General features: G+C 38.0%; 1 protein-coding gene and 1 long non-coding RNA gene across 12 annotated transcripts in view; one reads left to right on the top strand and one right to left on the bottom strand.

Moving 5' to 3' along the window:
- Positions 1–19,534, top strand: part of osbpl8 (oxysterol binding protein-like 8) — a 63,288-nt gene that overhangs the window by 17,810 nt on the left and 25,944 nt on the right. For 5 of the 10 annotated variants that reach the window (XR_014123260.1, XM_081712767.1, XM_081712766.1 and 2 more), the window contains exons 3-4: positions 8,612–8,648; positions 10,317–10,457. Coding sequence is in view for 9 of the 10 variants with exons in the window: in XM_081712767.1 (XP_081568893.1) it covers positions 8,612–8,648; positions 10,317–10,457 (178 nt within the window). In the remaining variant the exon portion in view is untranslated. The other 5 variants (XM_081712769.1, XM_081712770.1, XM_081712768.1 and 2 more) reach the window with 5 other exon arrangements.
- On the bottom strand, positions 13,279–17,981 carry LOC145657519 (uncharacterized). 2 transcript variants are annotated; one of them, XR_014123262.1, is made up of 3 exons: positions 16,812–17,981; positions 14,859–15,387; positions 13,279–14,663 (listed from the first exon to the last, which is right to left on the bottom strand). It is a non-coding gene; the product is annotated as an uncharacterized LOC145657519 (long non-coding RNA). The 2 variants fall into 2 exon arrangements; XR_014123261.1 differs by lacking the exon at positions 16,812–17,981 and having other exon boundaries at positions 14,859–15,734.

Genomic DNA, 19,534 nt, shown 5'->3' with positions numbered 1-19,534 from the left:
CACCACTAGGTTATGCACAAGTCACTTAATCAGTGAATTTATAAAAAAAATAATTTGTCCTCAGGCTTCCCAGTCAGGCCACTGAGTTATGGCTCCTCAGTGCCAGTCCACAAATTTACAATTCACAAGATTCACAAATATACAATTAACAAAAAGTACACACACTTATGCACCCAACACAAAAAGACCAAAAAAAAGACATGCAGAAAACTATAGTATTGACTGAGAATTGGTATTTTTCCAAATTAATTATATAGTTGTGTATATTATAAATGATCTATTATTTTTATTATAACATCTGTTAGTATTTGCGATAGAGTGGAAGCTAGTTGGTTGCATGACCTGTTGTGCTGGATAAGTGTGCAATAATGCTATTGTTGCTAGTGACTTTTGGTTATGTCACTCAACTAAAATGAGAGAATGATCTGAAAAATTCTCACTGCTTCCTCAAGGAAGAGTTGGGAGGTTGAAATGGGAGCTAGATTGAGTTGGATATTGGTCGCAAAAAGACATGTAGACTTCAGATGTTATCCTGCATGTGCCACTCTTTCTGCAAGTCACAGACACTTTGTACTCATTATATGCACGCACACACGTGCACACACACACACACACACACACACACACACATACACACATATACATCTTCCTGCTTTTGCTCCGTTTCTTATTGTTTCTCACATTAGGTAAAGCTGTTTTTGGGCTATCTGCTGCTTGGGCTATGTAGGTGAGTGCAAGTGTTTATCTTCTCCATGTATAGTTAGAGGCTCTATATATACTTTGCTGCAGTTATTTACTACTTAAGTGAAACCCACAACTTATGCGGGTTCGCAATGATTCAGAAACAGATGCTGGTCAAGATGAACGTTTTGCATTTTAGATCATAGATTTTGCTGCAATCCTACACCCTCACACAGTTGAACAGGAAAATGTCTCCATACCTGATGCAAGCAAAGTCTACTTATATTGGGATAGGGTTGTGTAGGGAAGAATAGGCTAGGCTTGGATTTGGTAGGGTGGGGTAAGATAGCTAGGGGAGACTAGAGGAAAGAAGGGTAGGATAGACAGGCTGACCAAGGCAAACCCCCCCCCCCCCCCCCCCCAAAAAAAAAACAGGCTGACCAAGGCAAGGATAATCTATCTGAAATGTCCTGCTCTCAACCTAACTGGATACTGGGGTTGGTCACCAGTGTTATGGGAAATTGAGCAGGCTCACATTATTTCACCTGCCCTCAGTCAGTCACTCCATCATAGGGTGGGAGAAGGAGACAAGAGTGCACTTTTATTTGATTTGGTCAAAATTATTGACATCATTTTGGATATTGCTGGCTGAAATGGAGCATATCCCATGCACATCTTATGTATTGTTTCTTTTTGAATGTCTACGTGTTTGAATGTCTATGTGTGTATTGGTAAAGAATAAGAGACATGAGACATTGATATTTTGGGTGTTTATATGGGATTTGGGCTGTTTGAGTGTTCTTATAGTTGTTGAAAGTAACTGAGATGAAGTTTGAAATTTGGCTGTGTGACATTTTTTTAAGTTGTTATGCACAGGAAACCACTGTTTCTCTTCCTGTTTTGGACGGTGCTAGATTGAGGGTACAAGCATGTTGAAGCATGACATTTTCACTGTGGTAACATTAGGGCCCAACACTGGTCAAAATATTTGAGTATATTTTACTTTCGGGATGAGGCATTGGGTCAGGCTTAGTGTTAAGTTATTAAGCCCAGACAGACTAGTGACTAGAGTTAGGCTTTAAGGTTTTTGAGCTCTTTTTTTCATTACTCTTGATGTTTATGTAAGTAATGAGCTACAAGATAAGCTATAGGGAGGGAAAGAATAATAAGTGTAAACATTCTGTTCATAACGTTTGTAAACAAAATTTAAGCAGATGAGAGAGGAGGGGTTAAAGTGGAAAGTAGGAGGAAGTGTGTGGGGCTGGCAAAAGATTATGGAGAGAGTGCCGTGGGTGCTGCTCACTGTTGTGGCAGTGTGGATTAAGCTTGCTGCTAAAGAATACATCAGAACTCTAAATGCTGTGTACATACACACACCTTTCATACACTGAAAATCTTAACAAACTGATTATCTCACATGCACAAACACTTTCTCAAACTGTTACCATTTAGCCTGTTCTTTTGTAGGGTTTATTTTTGCTACATAAGATTATTATGCCTCATAATTATTAATCTGTTCATTAAACAGTATTTTATGCAACTATAAAAATGACCACAGTCCTTAATTTCTAACAAAAAACAGATCTGATTCCTGAAGATTTTAATAAATGTCATTTACAGCAAACAAAATTTGAATGATATCAAAACAGACAACATGGTGAAAATTAAATGAGACATTTTTTAACACAGCAAACTAAGACACAAAAAATAGCATCAACAATCAGTATATTTACAGTGGATACAAGCTAAATTACTATTAAGCATGTGCACGTGTCTGTAAGTTGTGAGAAGGGGAACACTGAGTGCATGTGTGTGGATGTGCACGCTCATGTAAATGCATTTGCATGATGTAAGAATAGGTGGAGATTTGCTTTCTTGGCTCTAATGTGGGTGAGTCAAGAAAATGGTGCTGTATTTGCTGTATTTTTGGCAAAATTACATGGCTGTAAGTCAGTAAGCTCAGCTGGTCTTGTTCAGCGTCATTGCAGAACAAAGGACAATGGCACCAAGTATGAAATGTGTAGCAGAGTCAAAATGATCTAACAATAAAGTTATTTATTTGTTTAACTTTGTAAAGGCAAAAATAGAGTGAGGGTAGTACTGCTGATTAAGACTTTAAACATCTTGATGCTGAGTGATATTGCACACAACTTTTTCTTCTTTGATGGAAGGTTGCTTTGTGCATTTCTGGTGGTGCTGTCACCTGCTGGAATGCATTACCTTGTTCTGTATGATGTATATTATTCACTGCTGTTTGTGGACACTGATTTGAAATATATGTTCAGTTGTAATTGTAAAGTGCATTAGTGATTAATGCTATTGCAGCGAGATATTAGTATGTAGTGTATGTGAATGTGTAAGTCTGCTATGAAGTAGGTGACAATAACTGTGTTGATGAGACAGGATTAGATTGTTTAGATAGAATTATTAGGATTAGATAGAATCTGATGTCTTGGGGATAGAAACTGTTCTTTATCTTGTTTGTCTGTGACTGGATGCTCCAAAACCACCTGCTAGATGGCAGCCTCAAGAACAGGATGTGTGCTGGCTAAGTGAGTCTGATGTGATCTTTTGAGCTTTCCTTGTGCACTGTGTGCAATAGTTATCCTGTAGGGCTGGAAGTTTGTTTCTGGTGATCGGTTCTGCGGTTCTGACCATTCTGACCATATATATGTAAAGGACATGCCCTCCCTCCTCCTGCAGCTTTTTAAAATCCACTATCATCTTTGTTTTACTGTCATTAAGATGGTGACTTTTGTCACTGCACCACTCTGACAAAACACTCTGACGGTCTCCTGTCAAAGAGAAGACAATCTACTCTCTAGGTCCCATATCTGCCAGTGATGATGCCTACAATGGTGGTATTAATAGCAAACTTGAAGATTGCATTGGAGCTGTAGTGCACTTGTGTTTGTGTACAAGATGTACAGGAAGGGACAAAGCACACATCCTTGGGGTGCACCTGTGTTCAGGATCAGCATGGAGGATGTGCTATTTCTAGTGCTTACCTGTCAAAAAGTCTAAGATCTTTGCACAGATGGTAGTTTAGGCCTAGATCATTGTTTACCAAATCAGCTTTGTGGCAATGAGGTGTTGAATGCTAAACTGTAATAAATGAACAGCATTCTCACTTATTTTTTGTTATCCAAATGTAAGAGAGACCTGTGCATTGTCAGCACATTAGTATCATCTGTTGATCTGTTTGAAAGATAAGATTGGAGAGGGTGGTAGTGATGAACATATATGAGTTTTGACAAACCACTCCAAGCATTTCGTAAGGGTTGAAGTCAGTGCAACAAGATAGTAGTCATTTAGGCCAGAGATTTTTGGGCAGTGGGATAATTTTCAGGCACTGGGATGGTTGTATTTTTGAAGCACCTGGGGATTTTCAAGAGACTTGGTGCAAGTTTGAAGATGTTGTAAGATACTTCTGCTAAGTGTATGGCACAAGCTGTGATGATGCAATCATGAATGCTATTGGGATCTGGAGCCTTACTTGTGTTTCCTGCTTTGAAACATCTTATTACATCTGTCTTGGATATGGACACTGAGTGAATTAACAGGCAGTTTCATAGCAGGGTAGATATTGTTTGCTTCAAATTGAGTATAGTAAGTTTTGAGCTCATCATGTAATGAGATGCACACTGCTATGTTAAAGTGTCCTTTCTTTGTAGTGTGTAATAGTGTAGGCCCTTCCACAAGTGCTTGAGATTAGACAGCACTATGTGCCTTGAGTTTGGCTCCCATATCACTGTTGACCCATGGCTTCTGGTTAGGAAATGACTGTTGCTTTTAGGGACAATGTTATTGATACACTTACTAATGTAGCCTGTGACGATCGTATTCATTGAAATCACCTTCAGCAGCCTCTTGGAACATCTGCTACCCAGTTGTGTCAAAGCAGTCTTGGAGTTTAATGATTACATCCTCTTACAGCCGGTTTATCCTGTTTGTCCCTTTGTGTCTATGCACTTAGGAGCAGAATGGATGAAGGATCGGCCTTCCCAAAGGCTGGATGGGGGAGGGGTTTGTAACAGTCCTCAAGTGCTGTGTAACAATGGTCCAGGGTCTGGTTGCCTTGTGTGGGGGTAATTGATATGCTGTCAGAATTTATGCAGAGCTTTCCTGATGTTTGCCCTCTTAAAATACCAAATAACAATAAAAGCAGCATCTGGATGCTAGTTTTCTAGCCTATTGATTGTCTTTTACAGGTCATCTAGTGCATGCTTTGCCTGCCTGAGGTGGAATGTAAACAGCTATAAGAAGGACAGAGCTGAATTCCCACACAAAAGGGGTAAACCTTGAGTGCAATAAACAATACCCTACAATAAGTACTAGAGTTTCAATTAGTCAACATAGGAGCAAGATCAATGGTCGTTTAAATATTCTACAAATGGATGAGTCTTCAGTCTGTATTTGAATACTGCAAGGGACTCTGCTGTTCATGTATTGATCATAAACTCCTAAGCCTCTGCGCTTTCCTGTATGAGCCCACCTTTCTGTCCTGACAGTAGATTGAAAAGTCCACCAGCGTTACTCTGCCTTGATTCAGTGAAAGCCTGCGCACATAGTAGTTCACAGTGTGTTGAACATATGAAATGAACATATTTTTAGCATCTAGATATTTTGTAGCAAGAACCAAGAAATGCTGAAGGAAAAGCCACAAACAAGCAGAAAGAGCAACTGACTTACAGAGAAAAAGCGTGGTGAGTAACTAAGACATACATTCCCCAAACATGATAAGTTACATTAGTTCACTCTAATAAAGTAAAAAAGGGACACAACTAAACCAAAAACACATAGACACAGTTCAGTTTTTAGCAACCTTTTGTGTCATGCAGTTTTTAAACTAAATTATGTCTGCAGAGATGCACAAAGAATTCAGGGAGTCCTCATCATGCTCCCCTCTATACTCCCCCTGGTCCACTATCAAAATCCAGTATGGGATGCTACAATATATACAGTGGATAGATGACCTGACATTTTCTTTTAGAATTTACTGGTGTAATTCAGATTCCGTTGTTCCATCAATAATGGAAAGCCACTTTGTTGGTTGACCACTCATGGGGAGGTTAATAATGATCTTGAAATTCCTCTATTTGTTCACAGTGTGTATATGTGTGGATTGGTGGAGTCCAAACTGTATAGGGATGGTTTTGTAACCTTTTCCAACCTGATGAGCATGAACAACTCTTCTTCTGAGGTTCTCAGAAATCTTCTTTGTTCATTCTGTTATACACGTCCATGAATGAGTTGTGTAGATTATACTTTGCTAGATCCCTGTTCTTTAAATAAAACAGGGTGTCCATTGTCATCCCATTGATTGACATCTGACTCAAATTTCATCTTCAAATTATCTGCTAATCCTAAAGGTTCACATAATTTTGCCACTCAGATATATAATATTGGTTCAATTTCTTCACTAAATAAATGACAGTGTCTATTTTTTGTATCATTTGTTTGATTTGGTTCACTATGTGTAGATTATTTATTTTTCCTTAAATTTCCTCACTTAATTGCTGCCATAGCAACAACTCACAATACAAACATATATTCATTAATATTAAAGCCGTCTCCAATTAAATTTAAATGACAGTTTATTTAATGATTTTTTAATGATAAGTTCCTCAAAAAGGATGAGATCTCTGCATCATCCTCAAGGATTTTAAAGTGTTAAAAAAACTATTAATCCCTGATATTTGTAGAATGAGAAGTGAGTACAAAAGGAATTAGCACAAAATTGTTTGCAGGTCAGTGTATCCCTTCTCTCACCAGCTTTATATATATATGCATTGTCTATGCATTATCACAGTTATGAATATATCCATACACCTGGGGAAGCAAATCAAACCTGCACATGCTAAATTGACTCAGATGGGTGATGTGTGCAAACCAGCTGGCTCAAATGTTGAAAAGGCAGTAACATTGTGGTAAAAACAAGGAGTCAGGTGTGGGAAGTTTTGCCTGTCATCAATGAAATAACACATATGTGATTATGCTGTGATAAACAATATGGACTTATCTTAGAGTTTAGATTCTTCAAAGTAACCATCCTATACTTTTATGACAGTTTTGTACACTCTTGATGTTCTCTTAACCACCTTCATGAGCAGGTCCCTGTCATGCATTTGCTTCAGTCTTGAAGACATTCTCACATATGCAGAGCATATGTGCATATTGTGAGAATATGGTGCATATGGTGAGAACCTGAAGTTCTAAACGATAGCTGTATTTGCTGAGGGCACATATAAAATTGTGTGTGTTTTGAAAATTAATTTATATATAGGCTAACACCTTTCCCAAATTATATTTGTTTTAGAAACAAATTTAAGCATAATCCACTAGATTAAAATGCCTTTATTACTATTATAAACGTATTCAATTAGGTGTTTCCAAATGTTTGGCTGGGTACTGTATATTTCTGTATACATTCATGTTGATGCATAATAGGTTCCATTTTTCTCTTGCTCTATAGGCCTCTGGATCAGCAGAGCTACATATGCATACATGGTTGTCATAATTCATAACAGAATGAGGAGGAAAACAACCTTGTTTAGGTTTAGCCCTGCCACACGTCATACTGTAGAGAGTTTGCATGATGCACTTGAGGAAACAATATCTAAAGAGTGGATATTTGACATAAAAAACTGAAATAACAAAAAATAAATCCTCTAATACAGCATTTGAAGAATATAACTGGGTACAATGCTTTGGCCACAATTTAAACATGGCAGTAAGCAAAGCCTTGTTTATTGACAGCATGTCTGTCCTGGCATCAGTAAATTAAGTATTACGTTCTGAATTTCTACAGTGAATAAAAGGTACTAGGAGATATCACTGATGTTCACAGCATAACTTTATTTACTCAAAAGACAGCCATTTGCCAAACTATTCATTTTATCATATATAATAATATAGAATAATTTAATAATTAAATATCTGTATAAGCCTATAGGCCTTGTGTATGTGTATAATTTACCTTTAGGGGGTGCCACAGCACCGACATATAAAAATAAAAAAAACATTTATGCATACTATAGGTAAGTAATAAGTGCCATGTGATTCAGTTCTCTGAGCAGAATAACTTTGCCATTACAAATTATATAAAAAATTAGCCTGCTGACCTGGTAGTTAGATATTTTTTCAAAGAATACAGTGTACTGTCAAAAGGTAAAATTGTCAGTCCTTACAAAACTTGAAAACATCTTCATTGAAGGTTTCTCATCAACAATCATAACATGTGGGGGCCTTTTGAGAAACATTGACTCCATTATTTATGTTCTAAAAACAGCATCCTTAGACCTCACAGGTACAAACTGCCTAAAGCCAGAAGAGAGGAAAAGTAAGTGTCATCAACAAAGAAATTTACATGCAGTGATAATATGATATTAAGCCAAATCAGCCATCTACAGTGTATAATTGCATACTATGCAAAACACTGTTACACAATGAGTTCTGGTAATAAGAGTGAACCAGTGAACCATAGATTTGTAGGTGGGTATGATGTTTAGCAGATTCTGGTCTGATTTGTATGCTTTGTGGGCTCTATCTTCCCAATGGGCCTAAGGGCCGATACGTGCTTGGACCTGGAATTTATATAAGGAGTAAAGAAGGCATCAGAGTTCATATTGCATGTTGGGGTTCTTTGTTGTTAGGTCATCAAGCCTTCACCCTTTCTAAATGTAATCTCTGCAAATCGATACTGTTCAGACTATAATATTGCTTTTGTGTCTTTACCCCATACGGGACCCGTTACCAATTCAGCCTTTTCTGTTGAGGCTTGTGTTTATGATGATCTGTTAGTTTGACTAATGCTTATTTTCTTTTTGTCTTCTATTTTCACTTCCTTATCTGCTGCTCCCATTGTGTCCAATGCACCAAATATCACCAACTGTTCCCAATGGACCTGTGTGTGTGTCTGAATATGAAGTGCCAAGCAGAGAACAGAGAGCAGCCTGCCTCCTCAGGTAAGCCTCTTCATTATGTGTGGTATGTGTGTTGAGGGATATTGTTTAAGGTGAATCCATTATTAAAAACAGATTGTGTGTAAGAGTATGTGTTAAATTTAAGGAAAGTTCATTAGTGATTGTGTATGCAAGTTTTTTTGATCCTTTTTTCTTCAGTTGCTAATCTAACTGGTTGCAAGGAAAGGGAAAAGAAATGTGGTTTCTAAATGAGCATTTTTCAGATTTATGGGTCTTGTGTGATGGTTCATACATCATAATTTATTAGGGATCACCATTTTTTGCACTTGTCTTTATTGACATTGCAGCATTCATTGACATTCATATTAAAGTGTTTTTAATGGACATTTAAAAAAATTGTTCACTTTTTTTTTTCCACAAAAGTCTCTGTATTAACCTTTATTTACTAAATAACATAGATACTAACACCAGGTTGTAGGCACAGGGATGTTACCAATAGTGGAAATACTAACATTCACTCCCTGACCAACCTCTCCACTGAAATTAGTTAATACTGTTAAGCAAATATCTCACTTGGGCAAGTTCAGAATGTGCTAAGCTACCTGCAAGAAAGTAAAACCTCTAAAAGTGATTTCACTTGAGTAGCCCAAGTAGCTGAATAAAAAATGCTGCACATTTTCTGACAACAGCCACCACACAATTCAACAATATTTGAAATGTAGCAGGAGCATTGTGCAACCCAAGCTGCAAATATGTATACTCAAAAAAGTGGTCCAGGGATATGAAAACTTGAGCTTTACACAATTAATGGTACTTGCCCATATCGATGTACCGCAAATATTCTCACAACTTCAGGAATTAGAACTTGCAATAAGCAAAGGCATGCTCTAACCACTGTGAGAATTTGTTTGCAAATGTCATGTTGTATGACATAATGAAGTCTTCGCTGTGCAAATGAATAGCACAATAACACATATAATTAATAACACAATTAAGTGTATTTATTATTTATTAAATAATAAAATATACTAAATAAAAGTTATCCAATCCTACATGTGTTTGTCAGCTAATGGCTCAGAAATTAGTGTACATGTATGTAAAGTAGGGTCTCACTGATCTATGGTTAGACCGATTTACAATAGACTGAATCAGAAGGTTCCACAGGTGGAAATCACCATTAATGTCTCTTTAAATATAATTTTAGAAAATAAATATACTGTCAGCAACAAATATACTGTCAGATGCTGCTCTTAATATAACAAAAATAGGTGAAGGCATTAATTGACCGTCACATGATCACATGCTGTTCATCAAGGGCATTTTATACCATATTTTAAGGTAAAGATTTAAGTTTACAATATAATGTTATTTGCATGTCATTTTTCTATTTATATATCATAAACTTTGTTTTCCCTGTTAAAGTTTTACAATTTTGACAGTTATTTGAAATTGGTAAACCTATTAGCTGAGGTCTAGTTACCTACATGTGTTGGATTTCATTTTTGACCATATAAAATTATTTCATGTTTTTATTGCTGGTTATTGGGCTTTTGGATTTTTTTTTTTTAGCTCTTTAAATTTGGTGTCAGAATAGTTGATTTTTATGTCATTGGGGCCTGGTGTAAATGTTTTATTTTTTGGTCAGAAAATGTGCCTATACTTACTTGAATGAAAAACTAAACTCATGTTTTCTCTTCATTGTTGCTGTAGCTGCCCTAATGCCTGGTGATGATGCTGCACTTCTGACACCTGGGAGAATCACTCAGCGTGGAAAGGAATCAGGATTTCACACTCCCGCAAGAGACCTCCTAATAAACCCCTCACTTAGCCCCAGGATCAGCTGCAGCCATGGTAAGAGTTATTGTGTATCGTGGGTGTCGCACCTGTCCTGGGTTAAAAACCTTTTTGGGAAGTTGGAAAGAGCTTCTCTTTTCATTGACTTTTGTGATGTCAGTCAGGCATATGTATGCAGTTCTGGATGATGTGTGGATTGTTTTTAGCTGTCTACTATAAATGCTCTTTTGTCTAAACTATTTAAGGATTGAGTGATGATAAACAATTTTAGACTGCTGGTAGAGAAAATCTGTTTAGATTTTAGCATCATGTCCTTGAATGACATTTAAGAATTACTTAATTTTGTTTGGTACAGGTAGTACCTAATAACAAAATGTTCATGCATGTTTGATAATGTATTAGCTGTTCCTTTCATATTAAGTTATAAGGAAAGCTGTTTTCTAGCTAGCCTGTTATCAGGCTGGGCCAGAGAAAAGCTGGTAAATTATGGGAATGAATAGGTGTATTATCTTGTTACAAATGTTGCCAGGTTGCTAACAGAGAAAGAGAAATAGAAAATTCCACAACAATGGACAGATCTAAAAATGTGGCTTTCAGAACACATGATCATCAAGCTTCATTACTTTATCTTCTCTACATCCAGAGGACCTATCTTGATATCTTGTTGCTGGTGAAAATTGATGCCATCTACAGCTAACTGCAAGGGTACATTTTCTGGCATGAACCAAGTGAAACACATCTTATGCAACTCTTTATAATTGGGATATCAGATGAATCATTTTGGCCTGACAAAGCAATTAGTTCCTGGATATTGAGAGAGTTTCAGGACACCTGGAGCCCAATTGTTTATTTACTCTGGTATATTGTGAAGCAACGTTGACTTGTTCCTGTTCATCTAACAGAAACACTTCCCTTGTTTGTTGTATCATGATGTTTGTTGTATCAGTAGGGTGCAGCACAGAGCAAAAGAAAGCAGGGCCATACATCAGCCCAACCCAAGCACCTCAAGTGTAAGTGTGTATCTGCATAAGCCTGAGAGTGTAGGTTTATGTACTGATGATGTATGATCCTTCAGTTGTCAACACAAATAGCCAATCAGCATTCAGCTTTGGACATTGTCTCCTAGGATACCAGCTGAGCTGTGTTTGCATGTACTGTGGCTCTACTCTTTTACTAAAGCACTACAACGCATGGCTTTGTCAGACAGGACCTTTTAAATCCAGTATGTGTATCCTGATAGTGTGGATAGTGTGGATACTGTGTCTTTGTCTTTGTTGCCACACAAACTCACAGACACTCACATGCTCACATTCACATCAGCACACAGACCAACTTTTTTGGTCTGTGTTTACATAACATAAAGTCTGAAATAATTAAATCTGCATTTTTTTTCTCTCTAATACTAATAGGGCTCAGGCTCTCATCCAGATATCCGTGGCAGCAATTTTGCCTACAGTAATGCCTCTGTGGACTGAGTTGCTGAAGGGGATTTAGGTTCTTCTCTCTGGCCCATGCCTCCTACCAGAATTTACTTTCTATGAGTTTTTTTATTTGCAAAATTCGTTGTGGCTGCTTCTTTATTTTAAATTTATATTTTTTGGATAGTGCACATGTGTGAAGATATGACAGATTTGTTTAGACAGTCTAGTGAAAGCTGGAACCAGATGCAAACATTTTCTATCATACTACCCATAGCAGTGACTGCGGGTCCACCATCATAGTGGTACTACTCTACATTACAACCTGAGCTTAATAGTTAAGCTCAGAAGGAAGAACAGAGAGCAAGGGAGAGAAAGAGATGGTGGAAAGGTACAGGATTTACAGCATTAAGTGTAATCAGCAGACGGCAATGCAAATGGACAGTGTTCCTCTCCGCTTATTACCAATCCCCTCCCTGGCTGCTATCCAATAAGAACAGCATAGTTGTGTGTATCGATGTGGGTGTTGTGTTGTCATGCATTTGTCGCTGTGAGTTGTACAGACACCAGTGTTTGGGGGAAAAAGCAACATCACTATGAAAAAAAAAAAAAACGTGCACAATCGTATACACACAAAACACTAAATAACTGTTTATGATCAGCAGCATTTAAAAAATATATATATATTACAAATATATACAATTTTAATCAAAAAGTAGAACTGTGCATTTGATTTCTTCCTTTGGTCCCTTTTCTGAAGACAGAGCAAATGTATCTGCATATGTTCTACTATCTGCAGTGTTGTACATTAGTTGCCTGAAAAGATGTCATGAAGCATGTATAATTTTTTTTACGTCATGGGCAAATAAGTCAAGTGGCCAAATGCAGACGTGGGTAGTAACATGCTACCTTTACTATAAACACTACCTTTACTATAAAACATTTAGTAACTTTTTTGAGCAGATCAAAAAATCAACTATAAGACAATCTAACAGTTAAACTCTTGATCACATTTCCGAGGTCAAAAAGGTACTTTTACTCAAATTCATCCATGTTACATTTACAAAAATTATTGTGATTCTACGCACATATTGCACATAGATTTTGTTCAACTCCAAGTGTCACCACAACCTGGACTACCAAGTGTCTCAGGGTTACTGAGTGGCATTGCTTTGCTTGAGTAAGTTAGCCAACTGGATAATAGTAAGCAGACAGACATAAACAGAAACAGGCAGGATTTCTTGCATGGCAAAAAAAAAGGGAGCACTGCACTATGATGCATAATAAAAATGTGTGTCTGCTCACCACATTAACTTGAAGAGTAATCCAAGGCAAAAATTGAAACAGGTTTAAACAATATTCATGTCAGAGTTGTCATAACCACATCAGGTACCTTCAAACATTATTTATGTGGTGTTAAATCAGTTAAAAGTACCTTAAATGAGGAGATGATACATTAGTTGAAGTTGGCAGCAGTTGAAGTTTTATTACAATTTTACAAATAATTTGAAGAGAAATTATATTTTGGACATATTGAATTGGTTTTTCTATGTACTATAAAATCAGGCTGTGATTTTGCAGTTCCATGAGTTACAGGCAAAGAATGTGTAGGAAGAAGGGAGGAGATAAAAGTGAGTCTCCAACCAAAGAGAATTAATGAAATGAATAAAAACTGAACATAAAAGTGCACTAAAAATAACAAAAGAAGTCAATGTAACATTCACAATAACTGACAGTCATGAAAACAAAAAGGACTTAAAAAGGATAAATAATGCCATAACATTTACATTTACGGCATTTAGCAGACTCTCTTATTCAGAGCGACTTACAAAAGTGCTTTGTCATTTACTCAAAGAATATATCCTAGTACAGTACAGTAGGTTAGAATCAGACATACCAATGACCTAGAATACAGGGATGAATGCTGATACCTAGAAGTACAAAATGCATAAGGTCAATCTTAAACAATAAGTGCTATAAACAATAAGTTCTAGAGTTTGTTAAACAATACCCTACAATAACTAATAATTTAGTCAGTCAATATAGGAGCAGTGTCAATTGTCCTTTAAATATTCTGCAAATAGATGGGCCTTCAGTCTGCGTTTGAAGACTGCAAGGGACTCTGCTGTCCAGACATCAAGTGGGAGTTCATTCCACCATCTTGGAGCCAGGACAGAAAATAGTCTCAATGCTTGATGTCCATGAGACCTGAAGCAAGGTATTTCAAGCCGAGCCGTACTTGAGGTTTGAAGTACTCGAGGTACGGATTGGGCTTTGACCATTGACCTCATGTATAAAGGGGCTGGTCCATTTTTGGCTTTGTAGGCAAGCATCAAGGTTTTAAATCTGATTCATGCAGCTACAGGGAGCCGATGAAGGGAGTGCAGCAGTGAAGTAACGTGAGAACTTTGGAAGATTGAAGACTAGTCATGCTGCTGCATTCTGAACAAGTTGTAGGGGTTTGATGGCTCTTAGAAGAAGACCAGCAAGTAGCGAGTTGCAGTAGTCTAGCTTTGAGATCACAAGAGACTGCACAAGCACCTGGGAAGCTTCATGCGAGAGAAAGGGCCGAATTTTTTGTATGTTGCAAAGGAGAAATCTGCAAGACCAGGTTAGATTTGAAACATGCATTGAGAAGGACAACTGGTTGTCCAAAGTTACGCCCAGGCTACGGGCAGCTTCGGATGGTGATATCAGGGAGTTCTCAAAGGAAACAGTGAGGTCATGGTAAGGGTTGGGAGTACCTGGTGAACAGAAGCTCGGTATTACTAGGGTTGAGCTTCAAGTGGTGGGCTGTCATCCGTGATGCGATGTCAGTCAAGCATGCTGAGATACTACTGGAGACCTGCATGACAGAGGGTGGAAAAGAAAGAAATATTTGAGTGTCATCAGTTTAGCAGTGATAGGAGAAACCATGAGAAGATATTACATCACCAAGATAACGAGTATACTAAGAGAAGAGAAGGGGGCCTAATACTGAGCCTTGTTGAGCACCAGTAGAGAGTCTACACAGTTTGGATGTATATCCTCTCCATGTCACCTGATAGAACCAGCCCTCCAGATAGGACTGAAACCATCTCCAAGCAGAGCCAGTCACACCAAGCCTGGAGAGAACAGAGAGAAGAATGTTGTGGTTCACTGTTTCAAAGGCTGCTGAAAGGTCTAGAAGAATCAAAGCAGATGACAGTATGGCAGCTTTAGCAGCATGAAGTTTCGCATCCCTCGTAGCAGTGACTGTTTCTGTAGAATGTGCCGGTTTGTAGCAGACTGATTGGGATCATGCAGCTGGTTCTGGGTGAGAAAAAGAGACAATTGATTATAAATTGCTCATTCAAGGGCTTTTGAGAGGAAAGAGAGAAGTGATACTGGTCTGTAGTTGGTAACGCTGGAGCTGTCAAGTGTGGCATTCTTGAGGATTGGAATGCAGTAGACACGTATCCAGAAGATAAGGAGTTGATGATGACCAATGAAAGGAAGCAGATCTCTTGCGATGGTCTGGAACAGAGCGGTAGGAATTGGATCCAGCGGACATGTAGTCGGATTGCTGGAAGTCAGGAGTTGAATTTCATCTGAGGAGAGAGGAGAAAAAGAAGTCAGAGCATTGGATGTTGGGGAATGCACATTGGTTGGAGGAGTGGGAACAGAGGAAAAGGACTGGCGGATTGCTGCAACCTTCTCCTCAAAGAAGGTGATAAAATCCTCCGGAGTAAGAGATGAGGAAGGGGGGGGGGGGATTAAGGAGAGAAGAAAAAATGATGGAGTTTGTGTGGATCAGATGCTGATGATTCAAATTTCTCTCTGTAGTCGGATGACTGCAGATGTTGCTTCCAGTGAGAACTTGGAAAGGAGAGACTTGTATGAGCTGAGGTCTGAATCTATGTGAGATTTCCGCCACCACCTCTCTGCAGTCTTTAGTTCTCTCCTGTGGAAGGGAAGTGTTTCTGTTAGACAGGGGGCTGATGGGGAGCATTTAGCAGGTCTAGAGGAGAGAGCACAGAAGATTCAATGATGAGGAGAGTATAGAAATGAAAGAATTTGCAACTGCATCCAAAGAGAGAGAAGATAGAGAATCAGGGTGAGGAACGGTGGACAAAATAGTAGAAGTAAGGGAAGAGGGAGTTATGGAGTGCAGATTGGGACAGAAGTAGGAGGAACATGTTGAAGAGGACTGGATGGAAAGAGAAGGAAGGAAGAGAGAGAAGGATAGAAAATGATGGTCCGAAAGTTGGTGGGGAAAGACACTGTAATGGCATAAAATTCAAAAGAGGAGATGGAAAGAGTAGAGAAGGAAAGTGGAGTGAAACGCCACTCTCTAGACATTAGTAAACCTGTGTCACTACCCCTGCCGAGATGCCTTGGAGAATGGGTAAATGAAAAGGCAGAGGATAGGGCAGCTGGAGTCGCCGGGTTCTCAGGGGTGATCCATGTTTTTGTTAGAGCCAGGAAGTGTAGGAAGTGGAGGGATGCTAATGCTGAGATGAAGTCAGCCTTCTGGACAGCAGATTGGCAGTTCCAGAGCTCTCCTGCCACCACAATATTTGATGGTGCCAAGCATTGTGAGTCAGTGAGGTTGCTGAGATTGCAACATCTATGATAGCATCGAGGAGATCTGTGGGATATGTGGACAGAAATTGTGAAACACATTTCAGATGCTTGATTTGTGGATGTATGAGATAAAGGATTGAGATAATATGAGAACATGAGCTGAAGCTGAGTTTGTGAAGTCCGGTAGGTTGGCTGTAGATGAATTGAGAGCACCACCAAACCTTCTCCAGATGTTGATTACTGCTACAGACATATGTGTCTGTGAGTCATCCTAATTTAACTCTGTTCAATAAGTGCTGAGCCTGACCCTCAATTTACACCTAAGGTTAGGGTGAAACTACACTGGTAGTGAGTAATTACAGCTAACAAGCAACTAACAACTAGGTTTAGACAACAAGCCTTGAATTTTACAGAATCTAAGTCAAAAGTAAGTGAACTCAGAGCCTACCTTAACCAACCAGATGATAATCCAATGAGACAAACCAAAGCACACTCCCAAATGGTGTGGTGAATAAGGCATGGCAACAAATCAAAACAAAGATGCATGCAAAGCTTAGGAACGTAAACAAATGCCAGGTGCATAGCACTGCTGTCAAACAGAGGCCACAAGCAGTGTTGCACTATTTTTGATAATACTTGTTAAAATATTTTTGACCCATGCAAAAAAAAATATATGTATGTTTTTGCCTGATCAATCCCAAATATAATGATTCCAGCATTATATTATGTATTGTACGAAAAGTGGAGCCTCTCTATATTGGCAGACTATAACTCTAAAGTGGGATATTCACTTTATAGGTAAAAATCATACACTTGTAAGTTTGTACATATTTTAATTATTAGCCTCATTTATGAATATGTAAAATATACTTTTGTTGATTTAATTTCTCTGTCACATAAAACCATGCATGATAGAAAAGTTGTAAATCGTATTCAGTCTAAAACAACTATAAGGTTCATCTATTTCATTTTTAAATGGCAAAACGCTCCAGACTCTTCCTAGAGTCTGGCAATGTGAGACTACTAATGGAGTACCTCTCTACTTATAGTCTTTTTACAAGATTCTTTCTTGCTTTTATTAAGTAATCATTTAAATGACTTCTTTTGCTTCTACTTTCAGTAAGTATATTTTAAAGCAATGTGTTTACAGTTCTTGACTATTCTACCCACCTGTGCTTACATTTAATCATCTTTTTGTTATGGTGCTTTTTGGGAACCAGCCCGAGTCAGTTCTGACTGTTGTAAATACACACCAATTTTATTTAGGGGTCAACTCAAGGTCAGCTACAACAAATACATCTGAACCAAAGCATGAAGTCTATTAGGGGCCAGATCAAAACAGACCAGACCAGCAATTACAATGTCATTTTATGGGCCAATTTAATTTAGGCCAGGCTGCTTCCATAATGAATAACCTTGAACATTTCTGGTCTATCAATGCTCACTGGGTACAAACTTTGCAAGTTTCTATGTAGATGAATAAATTATAATCCTAAAGGGTACATGAACAAAAGTTGTTTTAATGTGGCATAAAGAGCTAGGGCTAATATTAATGCATGTGTGAGAGCCTTAAAAAAAAAAGCAAAAGTTAAACTGTACTTAGGATGTAGGATGGAGAATAGCGTAGATTTAGCTTGAAAAATTGAATGATATTACAACCAGGCTCCTCACACTCCCTCTGCACTCTGCTCTAGCCCCACCTTCATAGCCCCTCCCAAAGAGTAAGTAAACCACTAATGAGAGTCACTAAATATGCAGTAAACCTCTTATGAGAACATGTAGCTGTGAGTGCACAGGCACAGACCAATATCAGAAGAAACACCAAACCAACTATGAGTGCCTCAGCACTTCGCAAAGATATTTAAATCAACATCCAAATAAAATGTTATTCAGTAGCCTTAGCATTGGAATCAAGATAACGTTAGCTCAACTGCACTGAATCTGAGTCAGGATCACACATACAAGGAATTTGTTCTTGGTTACAGTAGCTTAACCTGCATAGTTGCTTGTACACAGTACAAGAGATATTTCCATTTCAATCACGCATGTAACCATGTCGACCTGTAAGTCTGCCTGCAGAATAATTTTTTTCTTCTGTCCTTGAGTACTCATTACCCTGAATTATATCTTAATACATACATTTATCTGATACTTTTATCCAAAGCAATTTACAATTATGTAGTACCATTTGAGGATTACTTGGCAGGGGTGGGATTTGAACCAGCAACCAGTACAAGTCAAGTACAACAAATGCATCTGAACCAAAGCATGAAGTCTATTAGGGGCTAGATCAAAACAGACCACACCAGCAATTACAATGTCATTTTAAGTCAAGTACCTTAACCACTGCCCTACATGGGTTCAAGCATTCCAAAGTCTCCAATAGCATAACTACAGTCTATATATATCAATACAATATATAGTTCTTATACTGGTAGCCATTAACTTCCTTTTAACAGATGACAAATGTTTCATTAATAATTCATTCAGATTACAGATTTAAGATATTTTTGAAGTTACTGTTATGCCTTAAATGATGGCCTCAGTAGGGTTCTGGGCAAAAAAGCAGGGAATAAAATTGATACTTGCATAAGTCTGAATTTGGGTGAATGATCTGTGAGTGAGTGGATATTAGGAACTATGATCAGTACTATTTTATCCTTGCTAAGTCGCAGCTTGTTTGAATGTGTGATTTTATTCCCCCACATTATGCAGCAGAAAGACAGAGACCCCTAATTCAGAATCTCATGCAGGACTGTGGCATGCTCTATGCTGTGCTGTTTCTATTGCTCTTAATACTGTTTCACTACAGCATCCTCACTAATATCCCCAATCTGTTTCTGACTTTTGCGAAACTTAAAATTAATTTGAGGGAGTACTCTTACTCACTTGCATTGACAAAAGTGCTCCTGAACAAAACACTGCTTATCTATCACTTTTGTTTGATTTAGAGAGATTATTGTTGTTATTAATACACTATACATACAATATTACTGTTATACATTATTGTGGATCATTCTTCTCAGCACCAGAGGAAAAGGCAAGTTATTGCTTGTTTTTAATGGAGATTTATGCTGTGGTGGAATAGGTCTTCAAATGCTAATGATTGTGTTATGCTAAAATCAATATCAGAATAATGGACTGTTTCTTAAGCATTAGCATTTTTAAGAG

Source organism: Electrophorus electricus, chromosome 4 (genome assembly GCF_041902795.1).
Source record: "Electrophorus electricus isolate QZ-2024a chromosome 4, ASM4190279v1, whole genome shotgun sequence".
In the NCBI taxonomy this organism is placed as follows: domain Eukaryota; kingdom Metazoa; phylum Chordata; class Actinopteri; order Gymnotiformes; family Gymnotidae; genus Electrophorus; species Electrophorus electricus.
The sequence above is the reverse complement of the archived record's forward strand: the minus strand, read 5'-3'. Positions and strand labels throughout refer to the sequence as shown.